Source organism: Nerophis lumbriciformis, linkage group LG19, assembly GCF_033978685.3.
Source record: "Nerophis lumbriciformis linkage group LG19, RoL_Nlum_v2.1, whole genome shotgun sequence".
NCBI lineage: Eukaryota > Metazoa > Chordata > Actinopteri > Syngnathiformes > Syngnathidae > Nerophis > Nerophis lumbriciformis.
In genome coordinates, this window is record NC_084566.2 from 40,083,869 (window position 1) to 40,099,447 (window position 15,579).

The 15,579-nt window shown below is 43.4% G+C and overlaps 1 protein-coding gene across 1 annotated transcript in view; it reads right to left on the bottom strand.

The window, feature by feature from the left end:
• The window catches only part of LOC133618955 (MAM and LDL-receptor class A domain-containing protein 1), a 174,288-nt gene that overhangs the window by 40,652 nt on the left and 118,057 nt on the right, over positions 1 to 15,579 (bottom strand). The window contains exons 31-32 of the mRNA XM_061979815.2: positions 13,806 to 13,976; positions 7,585 to 7,693 (exon numbers count right to left, since the gene is read on the bottom strand). Of these exons, the coding sequence (XP_061835799.2) occupies positions 7,585 to 7,693; positions 13,806 to 13,976 (280 nt within the window). The remainder of the gene's footprint in view (positions 1 to 7,584; positions 7,694 to 13,805; positions 13,977 to 15,579) is intronic.

A 15,579-nucleotide genomic window follows, 5' to 3' on the forward strand; every position in this document is an offset into this window, starting at 1 on the left:
TGGTTAGCTAATGTTTGCCCTGCAGGTAATAGTCACTTTTCCACCCCTTTATATATTAGGTATAGTTGTAAGCCTAGTTGTTAAAGTGCACATCATTAATGTTAATTAAGCAATATGTATGTAAAAAATATTGTATTTCATATATTCATTTTTTATTTTTGCATTCATTTATTTATTCATATTTTTTTTAATCTTGTTAACTATTCTGATTGTTAATTTGCTTTCTTTAAGTAAAAAAAAAGGTCAAAGACAAAGCTATTCGTTTTTTTGTGAGTATATACACTTCACTGCCGATGTGGGGGGGCGCCACCTAAAATCTTGCCTAGGGCGCCAGATTGGTTAGGGCCGGGCCTGTCGAGAATCGTGTTGAATCGGAAAAAAAAAATCGATATTGAATCGAATCGTGGGACACCCAAAGATTAGCAGCCCTAGCCTTTATACAAACACATTAATCAATGCTTATGACCTCAACCATGCAGGAGGTGGGCATCTACTTTATAAAGGTCTACGGATCCAAATGAAGACTTTTTGCTCTGGCATGTTAAAGGGGAACATTATCACAATTTCAGAATGGTTAAAACCATTAAAAATCAGTTCCCAGTGGCTTATTATATTTTTTGAAGTTTTTTTCAAAATTTTACCCATCGCGCAATATCCCTAAAAAAAGCTTCAAAGTGCCTGATTTTAACCATCGTTATAAACACCCGTCCATTTTCCTGTGACGTCACATAGTGAAGCCAACACAAACAAACATGGCGGATAGAACAGCAAGCTATAGCGACATTAGCTCGGATTCAGACTCGGATTTCAGCGGCTTAAGCGATTCAACAGATTACGCATGTATTGAAACGGATGGTTGTAGTGTGGAGGCAGGTAGCGAAAACGAAATTAAAGAAGAAACTGAAGCTATTGAGCCATATCCGACAGCCCAATTTTCATCAATTAATATATTCTGTAGACATACCCTCATCCGCGCTCTTTACCTGAAAGTTGATCTGTCCAGTTTTGGAGTTGATGTCAGCAGGCCAGGGAAGCTAGGGTCGATAGGGGGTTTAGCTCGCTCATCTGCGGGAACAAACTGCCGCCATTTCTTGCCGTGCTACCGAGGTCCTTTGTCCCTGAATTGCTCACACACTCCGGCAGATTCAATGGGGGTCTGGCGGCAGATTTCTTTGACTTTATCGTTGGAAATGCATCTGCTTTGAGTGTCGCAGGATATCCACACATTCTTGCCATCTCTGTCGTAGCATAGCTTTCGTCGGTAAAGTGTGCGGAACAAACGTCCAATTTCTTGCCACTTTGGCATCTTTGGGCCACTGGTGCAACTTGAATCTGTCCCTGTTCGTGTTGTTACACCCTCCGACAACACACCGACGAGGCATGATGTCTCCAAGGTACGGAAAACAGTCGAAAAAACGGAAAATAACAGAGCCGATTTGACTCGGTGTTTGAGAAAATGGCGAATTGCTTCCCGATGTGACGCCACGTTGTGACGTCATCGCTCCGAGAGCGAATAATAGAAAGGCGTTTAATTCGCCAAAATTCACCCATTTAGAGTTCGGAAATCGGTTAAAAAAATATATGGTCTTTTTTCTGCAACATCAAGGTATATATTGACGCTTACATAGGTCTGGTCGCCCGGAAAAGGGTGGAGTGCCATCTCCGGGTTGGGGAGGAGATCTTGCCCCAAGTGGAGGAGTTCAAGTACCTCGGAGTCTTGTTCACGAGTGAGGGAAGAGTGGATCGTGAGATCAACAGGCGGATCGGTGCGGCGTCTTCAGTAATGCGGACGCTGTATCGATCCGTTGTGGTGAAGAAGGAGCTGAGCCGGAAGGCAAAGCTCTCAATTTACCGGTCGATCTACGTTCCCATCCTCACCTATGGTCATGAGCTTTGGGTTATGACCGAAAGGACAAGATCACGGGTACAAGCGGCCGAAATGAGTTTCCTCCGCCGGGTGGCGGGGCTCTCCCTTAGAGATAGGGTGAGAAGCTCTGCCATTCGGGGGGAGCTCAAAGTAAAGCCGCTGCTCCTCCACATCGAGAGGAGCCAGATGAGGTGGTTCGGGCATCTGGTCAGGATGCCACCCGAGCGCCTCCCTAAGGAGGTGTTTAGGGCATGTCCGACCGGTAGGAGGCCACGAGGAAGACCCAGGACACGTTGGGAAGACTATGTCTCCCGGCTGGCCTGGGAACGCCTCGGGATCCCCCGGGAGGAGCTGGACGAAGTGGCTGGGGAGAGGGAAGTCTGGGCTTCCCTGCTTAGGCTGCTGCCCCCGCGACCCGACCTCGGATAAGCGGAAGAAGATGGATGGATGGATGGATGGCATAGGTCTGGTGATAATGTTCCCCTTTAAAGTTTCTGGGTTTTCATGGACATGATACTAGACCAGGCCTGGGCAATTATTTTGACTCGGGGCCAAATTTAGAGAAAAACATTTGTCTGGTGGCCGGTATATCCATTTTTAGGAAAACTAACATAAAACCTCACAATAAAGTCTGATTGAATGCTAAAAATGTTATGACAGACGAAACGGAATACAATTTTAAAAGTTTCTATGAACGATAAAACACTGAATATTGACAACATATGAACGTCACACCATATTTTACAATCAAGCCAAATGCAACAAAAATGCAACAAACACAGTGAAATATGAATGCGAAGGGTAAAAAAAACAAAAAAACATCTACAATCTGATATATGTGATATATCACTAAGCTTTAGAACTTTCTTGTAAAAATCTCCTTCCCCGTCTGTCCCTGACACCCACATTTCAGGCTCTGGAAACACTCTGTGGAAACGCTCCCCACCCACACTGCTTGGTGCCTCGTCTGACCTGCTGTGACTTGGATTACCATAGTAACTAGTAGGGTTGTACGGTATATGGGTATTAGTATAGTACCGCGATACTACTGAATTATATTCGGTACCGGTCCTTCACACCTTAAGATTTTTGGTTAAAATAAAGACAATAATGCAATTTTTTCCAGTCCCCTTTATTTAGAAAAGTAGCGAAAAGTACCGAAAAGTATCAAAATAATATTGGCATCTAGTCACTAAAATATCATGCAAAAGGTACAGATTCCAACCATTGAAATACGTTGTATAGTTCAAGACTTATGGTCATTTGAAAACATCACTGCACATCATAATGGCAGCTACACTTTCTATCTTAAAATCTAAAAAAAATTTTGGGGAATGTCCGGCGGGCCAGATTGAAAAACTTAACGGGCCGCATGTGGCCCCCGGGCCTTCATTTGCCCAGGTCTGTACTAGACTATACAGTATATGCCCACTAGAGATGCGCGGATAGGCAATTATTTCATCCGCATCCGCATCACAAAAGTCGTCAACCATCCGCATCCACCCAAACTAACATTTAATCAAAACCGCATCCGCCCGCACCCGCCCGTTGTTATATATCTAATATAGACGATGCAAGGCATTAGTGAGGTTATAAAGCTTTTGCCTGTTAAAGAAAGGAGACTGAACCAATGTAGCAGAGACATTCAATGCGTGCCACGCTGTCACGGCCCAGACGCACACCAGTGCGCAATCATCTGGGAGCCGCGCTGAGCGCACCTCCAAGCGCGTGGAGGTGCGATGTCCCTCGCACCCGCGGCGGCTCCACCCGGGCTCGCGCCCGAGGCTTCAGCGCGCACCGCGGCGGCCATCCTACTCGTCGTGGCCTAGCCCTCGCGGCTCTCGCTGCCGGCGACGGCCGGGTATGGGCCCGACGCTCCAGCGCCATCCATTTTCAGGGCTAGTTGATTCGGCAGGTGGGTTGTTACACACTCCTTAGCGGGTTCCGACTTCCATGGCCACCGTCCTGCTGTCTATATCAACCAACACCTTTTCTGGGGTCTGATGAGCGTCGGCATCGGGCGCCTTAACCCGGCGTTCGGTTCATCCCGCAGCGCCAGTTCTGCTTACCAAAAGTGGCCCACTCGGCTCACCAGGGTGAGCCCCACCCCTTTCGTGAGCGCACTGCACGCGGAGTGACCCCTGTTACGCGCCCCCGGCAACGGGGGTGGCGGGCAGGTAAGCTGCGCGGGCGGAGCGCGCGGAGTGACCCCTGTTACGAGCCCCCGGCCACGGGGGTGGCGGGCAGGTAAGCTGCTTACCTGCTGCGCGTGACGCCGGCCGGGGCGAAGGCGGACGAGGCGGAGTGTCGGTGCGGTGGGCGCGGTGGTGACCCTGGACGTGCGTCGGGCCCTTCTCGCGGATCGCCTCAGCTACGGCTCCCGGTGGGGCCCTCTCGGGGGAAGGGGCCTCGGTCCCGGACCCCGGCGAGGCGTCCCTTCTCCGCTCCGTAAAAGTGTCCATCTCTTTTTTTTTTTTCTTCTGTTGTGGCATATGCTGCAGGTGCCTGCTCGTTTTTCGTATGTGGGTAACAACATTTAACTATGTATATATATTTCCCAATTGGTTTAACTGCCACCCGCCTGAATCTATTTAAAATCTAATTTTTTTTTATTTCAACCGCCCGACCCGACCCGCGGATAAAATCTAATTTTTTTTTATTTCAACCGCCCGACCCGCGGATAATCCGCGGACTCCGCGGTTGTGTCCGCAAACCGCGCATCTCTAATGCCCACTGCTTTATGGGAGAAAAAAGGTTTCGCTACACATCTTACAATGTATTCTGGAGCTCTGCCAACTATCTGCCAGTCAGCTGCATACGTAGAAACTGAAATGTAATCATCTTGATCCTCAACTAACCTAACATGATGTTAAAACCACAGAACTTTCCTCCAGAAGGTCTTATCTTTGTCCATGTGATGTCAGATGAAACAAAAATTGAGCTGTTTGGCCACAATACCCAGCAATATGTTTGGAGGAGAAAAGGTGAGGCCTTTAATCCCAGGAACACCATGCAAGCATGGTGGTGGTACAAACCCCGTTTCCATATGAGTTGGGAAATTGTGTTAGATGTAAATATAAACGAAATACAATGATTTGCAAATCATTTTGAACCCATATTCAATTGAATGCACTACAAAGACAACATATTTGATGTTCAAACTCATAAACTTTATTTTTTTTTTGCAAATAATAATTAACTTAGGATTTCATGGCTGCAACACGTGCCAAAGTAGTTGGGAAAGGGCATGTTCACCACTGTGTTACATCACCTTTTCTTTTAACAACACTCAATAAACGATTGGGAACTGAGGAAACTAATTGTTGAAGCTTTGAAAGTGGAATTCTTTCCCATTCTTGTTTAATGTAGAGCTTCAGTCGTTCAACAGTCCGGGGGTCTCCGCTGTCGTATTTTACGCTTCATAATAAGCCACACATTTTCGGTGGGAGACAGGTCTGGACTGCAGGCGGGCCAGGAAAGTACCCGCATTCTTTTTTTACAAAGCCAGGCTGTTGTAACACGTGCTGAATGTGGCTTGGCATTGTCTTGCTGAAATAAGCAGGGGCGTCCATGAAAAAGACGGCGCTTAGATGGCAGCATATGTTGTTCCAAAACCTGTATGTACCTTTCAGCATTAATGGTGCCTTCACAGATGTGTAAGTTACCCATGTCTTGGGCACTAATGCACCCCCATACCATCACACATGCTGCCTTTTGAACTTTGCGTCGATAACAGTCTGCATGGTTCGCTTCTCCTTTTGGATGACACAATGTCGAATATTTCCAAAAACAATTTGAAATGTGGACTCGTCAGACCACAGAACACTTTTCCACTTTGCATGAGTCCATCTTAAATGATTTCGGACCAAGAAAAGCTGGTGGCGTTTCTGGGTGTTGTTGATAAATGGCTTTCGCTTTGCATAGTAGAGCTTTCACTTGCACTTACAGATGTAGCGGCCAACTGTATTTAGTGACAGTGGTTTTCTGAAGTGTTCCTGAGCCCATGTGGTGATATCCTTTAGAGATTGATGTCGGTTTTTGATACAGTGCCGTCTGAGGGATGGAAGGTCACGGTCATTCAATGTTGGTTTCCGGCCATGCCGCTTACGTGGAGTGATTTCTCCAGATTCTCTGAACCTTTTGATGATATTATGGACCGTAGATGTTGAAATCCCGAAATTTCTTGCAATTGCACTTTGAGAAACGTTGTTCTTAAACTGTTTGACTATTTGCTCACGCAGTTGTGGACAAAGGGGTGTACCTCGCCCCATCCTTTCTTGTGAAAGACTGAGCATTTTTTGGGAAGCTGTTTTTATACCCAATCATGGCACCCACCTGTTCCCAATTAGCCTGCTCACCTGTGGGATGTTCCAAATAAGTGTTTGATGCGCATTCCTCAACTTTTTCAGTATTTATTGCCACCTTTCCCAACTTCTTTGTCACGTGTTGCTGGTATCAAATTCTAAAGTTAATGATTATTTGCAAACAAAAAAATGTTTATGAGTTTGAACATCAAATATGTTGTCTTTGTAGCATATTCAACTGAATATGGGTTGAAAATGATTTGCAAATCATTGTATTCCGTTTATAGTTACATCTAACACAATTTCCCAACTCATATGGAAACGGGGTTTGTACGTGGTATATGACGTTTATTACCAGTTTACATTTACCATGTAAATGTGAAAAAGTGGATAAAGTATACAATAGTGCTTCTTAGACACGCACACAAGTGTGGACAAACACAGCTTATTAGTGCAGTATTAAAGCGGTAGGCGGGGGTACACCCTGGACAAGTCAACATTCCCACGCTAGTGTTGCCAATCAACCTATCCCCAGGTGCATGTCTTTGGAGGTGGGAGGAAGCCGGACTACCCGGAGGGAACCCACTCAGTCACGGGGAGAACATGCAAACTCCACACAGAAAGATCCCTGTTAGAATAATTATGTGTAAGTTATCACACAACTCTTATGCTTAAAGGCCGTTGCTATAGTTATTATCAATTGTGCTGAAGTTGTACTTTTCTATCTGTGTAAAGGGACAACCTGCAATCCAAGATTGCAGTCGTCTCTTATCAGTGTTTGTGTCCAGAACATCGAGTACCGTGACGCAGACAAAGCAGAGACAGGGCGATATTACGAGCGTCAGCACATTTGCATTTCTGAATAATCATGTATTGTGTCCAACTGGGGCTGCTGAAGTTACCCCCCTTTCCTTCAGAAAAAGCCTCAGTGATGTAACCAGGGACCTCCCAAATAAATAGAGGAGCATGTGGGACTGTACCTTAGAGCGTGGTGGGAGATTGTAACTGAGTGTGCAGCCCCAAAATGTCTCTCCTCATTGACCCAAATTGAACTCTGTCTCTGCATGATTCCTTGCTTCTTGTCTGTTTAATAAATGTCATCAGTGTTTGAACCTGACAATCCCGAGCCCGGGATTGAACTCAGGACCTTCGTACCGCCCGAATGCAGGTGAGATAGGCTCCAGCACCCCCCCGCGACCCCGAAAGGGACAAGCGGTAGAAAATGGATGGTTGGATGGATGAATGGATAAAGCTCGGCACACACAAGAGAAAGACAAAAGGTCTTTTAAACGGTCCAAAAATTTAGCAACTCTATTGTGAGACCTCTGAGACTTATTTGGAATTGGTAAAAAATGTATAACCATGAATAAAAAGAAACAACAAAAGCGAGAGAGAAGGCAACATGCAGCTCACCGCAGCCATCCTCGTCCTCCCCTTGGGAACAGTCCGGAAGGTAATTGCACTTTAAAGTTGCAGCGATGCATATTTGGCCAGACGAGCGCCAACAGAAAAATTCATCTTCCTGTGACACAGACACGAAAATAAACACATTTGTACACTTAGTTTGCAGACAAGTTTGCAAAACGTCAGTGTTCAAAAACAAGAAAAAAAAAATACAAAAATGAGGGGTATTTTATTTGAACTAAGCAAAATTATCTGCCAATAGAACAAGCAAATTTGGCTTATCAAGACTTTCCAAAACAAGTAAAATTAGCTAACCTCAATGAACCCAAAAATACCTTAAAATAAGTATATTCTAACTAATAACAAGTGCACTTTTCTTGGTAGAAAAAAAAGAGACCTTTTTGCTCAATATGTTGAAAAATATTCTTAAATGAAGTAAATGCTAGTGCCATTATCTTGACATAATGATATGCGCTCGGCATTACATTTCTTGAAACCAGCAAACTTATACTAAAAACTCATTTATTGTTCTTAATGGAAAGGCAACAAGGCAAGCGCTTGTTACTCTCGGGGTCTCCTAGCCGCTCAGGCAAATCATATTGTCTAAAAATGCATTTTTCCATGGATAACATGACATCATCGCGCCAAGTGCGTGCTCTTTCAGTCAATTAGTGCGCATATTAGAGATGCGCGGATAGGCAATTATTTCATCCGCAACCGCATCACAAAAGTCGTCATCCACCCGCCATCCACCCGAACTAACATTTTATCAAATCCACACCCGCCCGCCACCCGCCACACGCCCGTTGTTATATATCTAATATCATAGTTGCCAACCTTGAGACCTCCGATTTCGGGAGGTGGGGGTGGGGCGGGGCGTGGTTGGGGGTGTGGTTAAAAGGGGAGGAGTATATTGACAGCTAGAATTCACCAAGTCAAGTATTTCATATATATATATACATATATATATATATATATATATATATATATATATATATATATATATATATATATATATATATATATATATACATATATATATATATATCTACATCCTAAAAATATGCAAACAAAACTGTGTTTAGATAATTGATACTTCAAACTTGCATAAATATAACATGAATATAACATAACTTGGCTTCTGAGAGCTTAAAAATGTAATGAATAAAATGCTAAAGTTGTTGATAAACAAGCAATTATTTTAATAATTAAATATGGTCATTTTAAATGAATTATTATGATAATTTAAAATGTATTATTTCAAATATGTTTATTTTAATGTACCGGTATAATTCTATGGCTGGATGTAATAAGGAGTCAGAAAAAAAAAAGAAAAAAAAATGTTGATGTTTTTAGCAAAATATAGTACAAATGTATTTAGTTATTTAGTTGTTTTTTTGTTTTTTTAATTAATAAATATATTTATTTTTAGGTAAGATAAACATAATAATACAATTTATATCTAGTCTGGAGGATTTTAAAATTCAGGAGGGTTGGCAAGTATGCTAATATAGATGATGCAAGGCATTAGTGAGGTTAGAAAGCTTTTGCCTGTTAAAGAAAGGAGACTGATCCAATGGAGCAGAGACATTCAATGCGTGCCACGCATTAATATATCTTCGCCACGCATTAGTGGCTAAGAAATATTAATGCATGATAATATTATTTATCATTATTATAGTATAATTGTCATTTCCATTAAGAAAGTGTTGACTATTGTTGCCAATGCCCTCAGATCAGGAGTGCGTTCCTCACACTTTGTGTGCGCAGTTGCAGCAAGCAGAACGAGGCTTTTAAGAAGTTAAAAAAATGTTTTAGAAAGACTAGGCCTATATTTTCGTTAGGTAAAAAAAATGTTCTGAATTTATTTCAATGAATATGAACTTGTTAACGTTATAATGCTCAAATAGGGACGAGGGCGGGGTGCACAGTGAAACAGTGAACAATTTTGCGACAAAGATGAACCTTTATTGATTGATCTGCAGCCATGACAAAATATCAGACAATCTCCATTGTCAACGACAGGCAGGAAAATAAAGATAAACACATAGCCTATGTTGTAGGCATAGGCTCATACGTTTTTAAGTTGAAATAAAAAAATAAATAAAAAATGTGCCTCATAAGCCTTAGGCTGTCAATCACGCGCACAAACTTAAATTATACAATAACATATGTATGTCATCCCTATTTAAACAAAAATAAATTAAATAAATAATAATAATAAATTACCTGCAACTTATTGGCCAAGGCAAATAGCTGGTCCTTTTCCCCTGGTCTTTAGTATTCCCTTTTTTAGTTGCCATCTTTTTTTTTTCTTTTTTCTGTTGTGTTGTGTTGTGGTGCAGTGCCTGATGAATAATTGCCTGTTTCAAAGAGTGCTGCTCGTTTTTCGTATGTGGGTAACAACATTTAACTATGTATATATATTTCCGAATTGGTTCAACCGCCACCCGCCCGATCTATTTAAAATCTATTTTTTTCGTCATGTCACCCGCCCGACCCGCGGATTATCCGCGGACTCCGCGGTTGTGTCCGCAAACCGCGCATCTCTAGCGCATACATACAGCCCGGCCCCCGGCCAAAATTGTTTTAATTGTAATTTTGAGGAATTTATCTGAATGTGCATGAACTATTTCTGTTCAAAATTGTTTGAAATGTCAAATGTTTAAATATTAACTGTCAGTTTACTGTACTGTGCCAACTGTACTACTATATGAGTACCTATTTTCTATTGTTTCATTGAAAATAAAACAGCAAAGTCCATTTGGCTGTCATCTGTTTTAATTATGAGACACAATTGTGTCAGAATCATGATTTTTTATTTCATGCTTGAAGTAAGAAATGATTACTTTAAAAAAGTAGTTTTATACTTGTGAGTGTTGATGACACAGCTTTGCAACACTTGATATTCTAGTTTCAAGCATGTTTTACTCCATACTTGCCAACCTTGAGACCTCCGATTTCGGGAGGTGGGGGGAAGGGGGTGGGGTGGGCGTGGTCGGGGGGATATGGTCGGGGCGGGGGCGTGGTTAAGAGGGGAGGAGTATATTTACAGCTAGAATTCACCAAGTCAAGTATTTCATATATATATATATATATGTATATATATATATATATATTTTATTATATTTATATGTATATATAAATAAAAGAAATACTTGAATTTCAGTGTCCATTTATTTACACATATACACACACACATAACACTCATCTACTCATTGTTGAGTTAAGGGTTGAATTGTCCATCCTTGTTCTATTCTCTGTCACTATTTTTCGAACCATGCTGAACACCCTCTCTGATGATGCATTGCTGTGTGGCACGCACAAAAGTGCTTTCATCAAATGCATTAGAGTCTGGAATCTTCCATCTCTCCCTAGCATGGCCCAAAACCGGTCAATCTTTGCTTCCTGAGGAAGATCTTCAGTGCCAAATACTTGGTAGTCCACTACTTCTTCCCGGAGGCTATCCAGGTCCAATCGCAGCTGCGGCTTGGAACTTACAAGCTGTTATGAGAGTAGCGTATGTGTGTGTGTGTGGCCCTTTAATAGGTGAGCATGTGAGGTGAGTGACGTCAGTGAGTGTGTGGGCGAGAGAAGAGAGGGAGCGGTAGCGTGAGTGCGGGCGGGACTAGTTTGTTTTGTGTTGGATTGGCTGTGTGCAAGCAATCAATAAAGCAAGATTTGCAACTAATCGCCGGACTCAGGCAGGAAAGGTGCAACAAAGCATATTTCTTCATCTTACTCGTCGTCTGCGTCGCCATGGCTGTATCTTCCTCGTTCTTCTGCTTCGTCTCCTTGTTGTGTGCGCAGTTGTGCACTGCACTCTCTAAAAGCCGTATATGTTATTGATGTTATAGATGGCAGTATTGTCCTGTTTAAGAGTGTCACAACATTGCTGTTTACGGCAGACGAACTGCTTTACGGTAGACAACAGAGGTGGGACCAAGTCATTGTTTTGCAAGTCACAAGTAAGTCTCAAGTCTTTGCCCTCAAGTCCGAGTCAAGTCCCGAGTCAAGACAGGCAAGCCCCGAGTCAAGTCCAAAGTCAAGACTGGAAAGTCTCAAGTCAAGTCCTAAGTCCTGCATTTTGAGTTTCGAGTCCTTTCAAGTCCTTTTAACCACAGACTAATATATTAACACAGATTGTGTATGCTTTTCAAACGCTGTATTTATTTATTAAAACAAGTGCATTTTAAATTGCAGGAAAGAAAATTGTGCTGACATTGCACTTTATAATAGCACTATTAACCAGTCATTTTAAACATTAACTCATTCCTTTACAGAACAAACACATTGAAAAATAAAGTGCAAATGTACTTATTTGTACAAAAGTGTTAACATTGAAAAAACATGACATATACGTGAACATAACAAAAAAGTTGTACTTTTTATATGTCAGGGCCCTATGCTGCATTGCATTTGCAAAAGACCAAATTAGCCAAGAGTCTGTCAGTCATTTGTGCACGATGGGGGCGTAGTATGATGCCACCATGGCTGAAAACTCGCTCCACTGGAGCACTGGAGGCAGGCACTGCCAAGACTCTCATGGCCACTCGGAACAGTGAAGGAAGAGTCTTCATGTTCAATGCCCAGAACAAAAGGGGGGAGAGAGTTGTTTTGGGTTGGTGCACTACTTGTAAGTGTATCTTGTGTTTTTTATGTTGATTTAATTAAAAAAAGAAAGAAAAAAAAAAAATTATTTCTTGTGCGGCCCGATACCAATCGATCCACGGACCAGTACCGGGCTGCGGCCCGGTGGTTGGGGACCACTGAGGTAAACAACCAACAGTATGTCAGAAAGCTAGCTAAAACGGTACACATATTTATAATATAGTATACATTTTAACTGACCTTTATTTGACTATTTTTGTCTTTTTTTAGGTGGCTAAAATACGCGGTGCTGCTGACCGCCGTCTAACGTTACGTGTGATATATTGACTAACGTAACCCTGCTTGAAAAAAATCACTGAACAAAAAGTATGAATAAGGTAGTGAACTGCAACAGATTCCCGTGTTTGCAATAACGTTATAACGTTAGCAGTGAGTTTACAGCCTCACTGATTTAACTACACAGCAAATAAAAGTCACGTTACTTAGCCAATAAACGTTATCTTACATTCAAAACTTACCGTTCTTTGTGCAACTTCAAATGCCGGACGAAGTTGGAAGTTGTTGCCTCTCCATCAGTAATTTTCGAACCGCATGTGTTGCATACTGCAAACCGTTTTGTGTTGACCACCTCGTAATTTTTATACCCAAACGAAATTATTTTAGGTATCATTTTTTGTTCACTGGCGTGTGGTTTGGACATGTCTTCTTCCTTGGTTGTCCTGCAATTTGATTGGATGAATGCTGTGTGATGAAAACAAAGTAGATCTAATTTGATTGGCTGTTGTACTGAGACCACACCAGCTGACACACGCAACGCTGATAGACAAGTACACAATGAAAAATACGGAGCGCTCCCAAATAACTTTTTCATCTTTGAGTTTTGGGGAAAGTAGCAAGTCATGTCAAGTCATGTCAATTCAAAAGGCTCAAGTCCAAGTGAAGTCACAAGTCATTGATGTTAAAGTCTAAGTCGAGTTGCAAGTCTTTTTACATTTTGTCAAGTCGAGTCTAAAGTCATCAAATTCATGACTCGAGTCTGACTCGAGTCCAAGTCATGTGACTCGAGTCCACACCTCTGGTAGACAAAAACATGACTGCTGTTGTTGTGTGTTGTTGCCGCGCTGGGAGGACGTTAATGAAACTGCCTAACAATAAACCCACATAAGAAACCAAGAACTCGCCCTCCATCATTCTATACTTATAATGTGATTGGGCAGGCACTCTGTTTATATCGTGGGAAAGCGGACTCAGGTCCGCATGGAGCTGGAGGGGGCGTGGCCTCCAGTTCCGCCTGAATTTCGGGAAATCTTCGGGAGAAAATTTGTCCCGGGAGGTTTTCGGGAGAGGCGCTGAATTTCGGGAGTCTCCCGGAAAATCCGGGAGGGTTGGCAAGCATGTTTTACTCAATATAGGTCATCAAATCTCAGCAACAAGCTGTAATATCTTACTGAGATCATTTAGGAGCAAAACACTTAAAACAAGTAAAACACTCTAACATAAAATCTGCTTAGTGAGAAGAATGATCTTATCAGACAGAAAATAAGCAAATATCACCCTTATTTGACATATTTCATCTTACTTAGATTTCAGTTTTAGCAGTGTAGACATAAACAAAGCACCTGGCATGGGTTGGTTGGTGAGGGGGATGTAGATGTTGTCGGGGCTGAAGTGGGTGACGTGTCAGGTAATCGGCCGTTGGCAGGGTCAAACGCACACTCCTCGGAGAAAGACACGTCGTCCAGTGCAACGTGTCCTCCGCCAGCGTTGCCGCCCTCGTACCTAAAGACAATCTAGGAAGAAGCACCTTTAGAAACACACATCTGCACAAATCAACAAAAAAATCACTATTGCATACTGTATTTTTCGGACTATAAGTCGCAGTTTTTTTCATAGTTTGGCCGACTTATACTCAGGAGCGACTTATGTGTGAAATGATTAACACATTAGCGTAAAATATCAAATAATATTATTGATCTCATTCACTAGAGAGACTAGACGTATAAGATTTCATGGGATTTAGCGATTAGGAGTGACAGATTGTTTGGTAAACGTATAGCATTTTCTATATGTTATAGTTATTTGAATGACTCTTACCATAATATGTTACGTTAACATACCAGTTGCTTATTTATGCCTCATATAATGTACACTTTAGAGATGCGCGGATAGGCAATTATTTCATCCGCAACCGCATCATAAAAGTCGTCAACCATCCGCATCCACCCGAATTAACATTTAATCAACACCGCACCCGCCCGTTGTTATATATCTAATATAGACGATGCAAGGCATTAGTGAGGTTATAAAGCTTTTGCCTGTTAAAGAAAGGAGACTGATCCAATGCAGCACAGACATTCGCGTGCCACGCTGTCACGACCCAGACGCACACCAGTGCGCAATCATCTGGGAGCCGCGCTGAGCGCACCTACAAGCGCATGGAGGTCCGATGTCCCTCGCACCCGCGGTGCGCGCTGAAGCCTCGGGCGCGAGCCCGGGTGGAGCCATCCTACTCGTTGCGGCCTAGCCCTCGTGGCTCTCGCTGCCGGCGACGGCCGGGTATGGGCCCGACGCTCCAGCGCCATCCATTTTCAGGGCTAGTTGATTCGGCAGGTGAGTTGTTACACACTCCTTAGCGGGTTCCGACTTCCATGGCCACCGTCCTGCTGTCTATATCAACCAACACCTTTTCTGGGGTCTGATGAGCGCAGGTAAGCTGCGCGGGCGGAGCGCGCGGAGTGACCCCTGTTACGAGCCCCCGGCCACGTGGGTGGTGGGCAGGTAAGCTGCTTACCTGCTGCGCGTGACGCCGGCCGCGGCGAAGGCGGACGAGGCGGGGTGTCGGTGCGGTGGGCGCGGTGGTGACCCTGGACGTGCGTCGGGCCCTTCTCGCGGATCGCCTCAGCTACGGCTCCCGGTGGGGCCCTCTCGGGGGAAGGGGCCTCGGTCCCGGACCCCGGCGATGCGTCCCTTCTCCGCTCCGTAATAGTGTCCATCTCTTTTTTTTTTCTTCTTCTGTTGTGGCATATGCTGCAGGTGCCTGCTCGTTTTTTCGTATGTGGGTAACAACATTTAACTACGTATTAGAGATGCGCGGTTTGCGGGCACAACCGCGGAGTCCGCGGATTATCCGCGGATCGGGCGGGTGAAATTTAAAAAAATTAGATTTTATTCGCGGGTCGGGTCAGGTCGGGTTGGGCGGTTGAAATAAAAAAAATTAGATTTTAAATAGATTCAGGCGGGTGGCAGTTAAACCAATTCGGAAATATATATACATAGTTAAATGTTGTTACCCACATACGAAAAACGAGCAGGCACCTGCTGCATATGCCACAACAGAAGAAAAAAAAAGAAGAGATGGACACTTTTACGGAGCGGAGAAGGCCCCCGACGCCT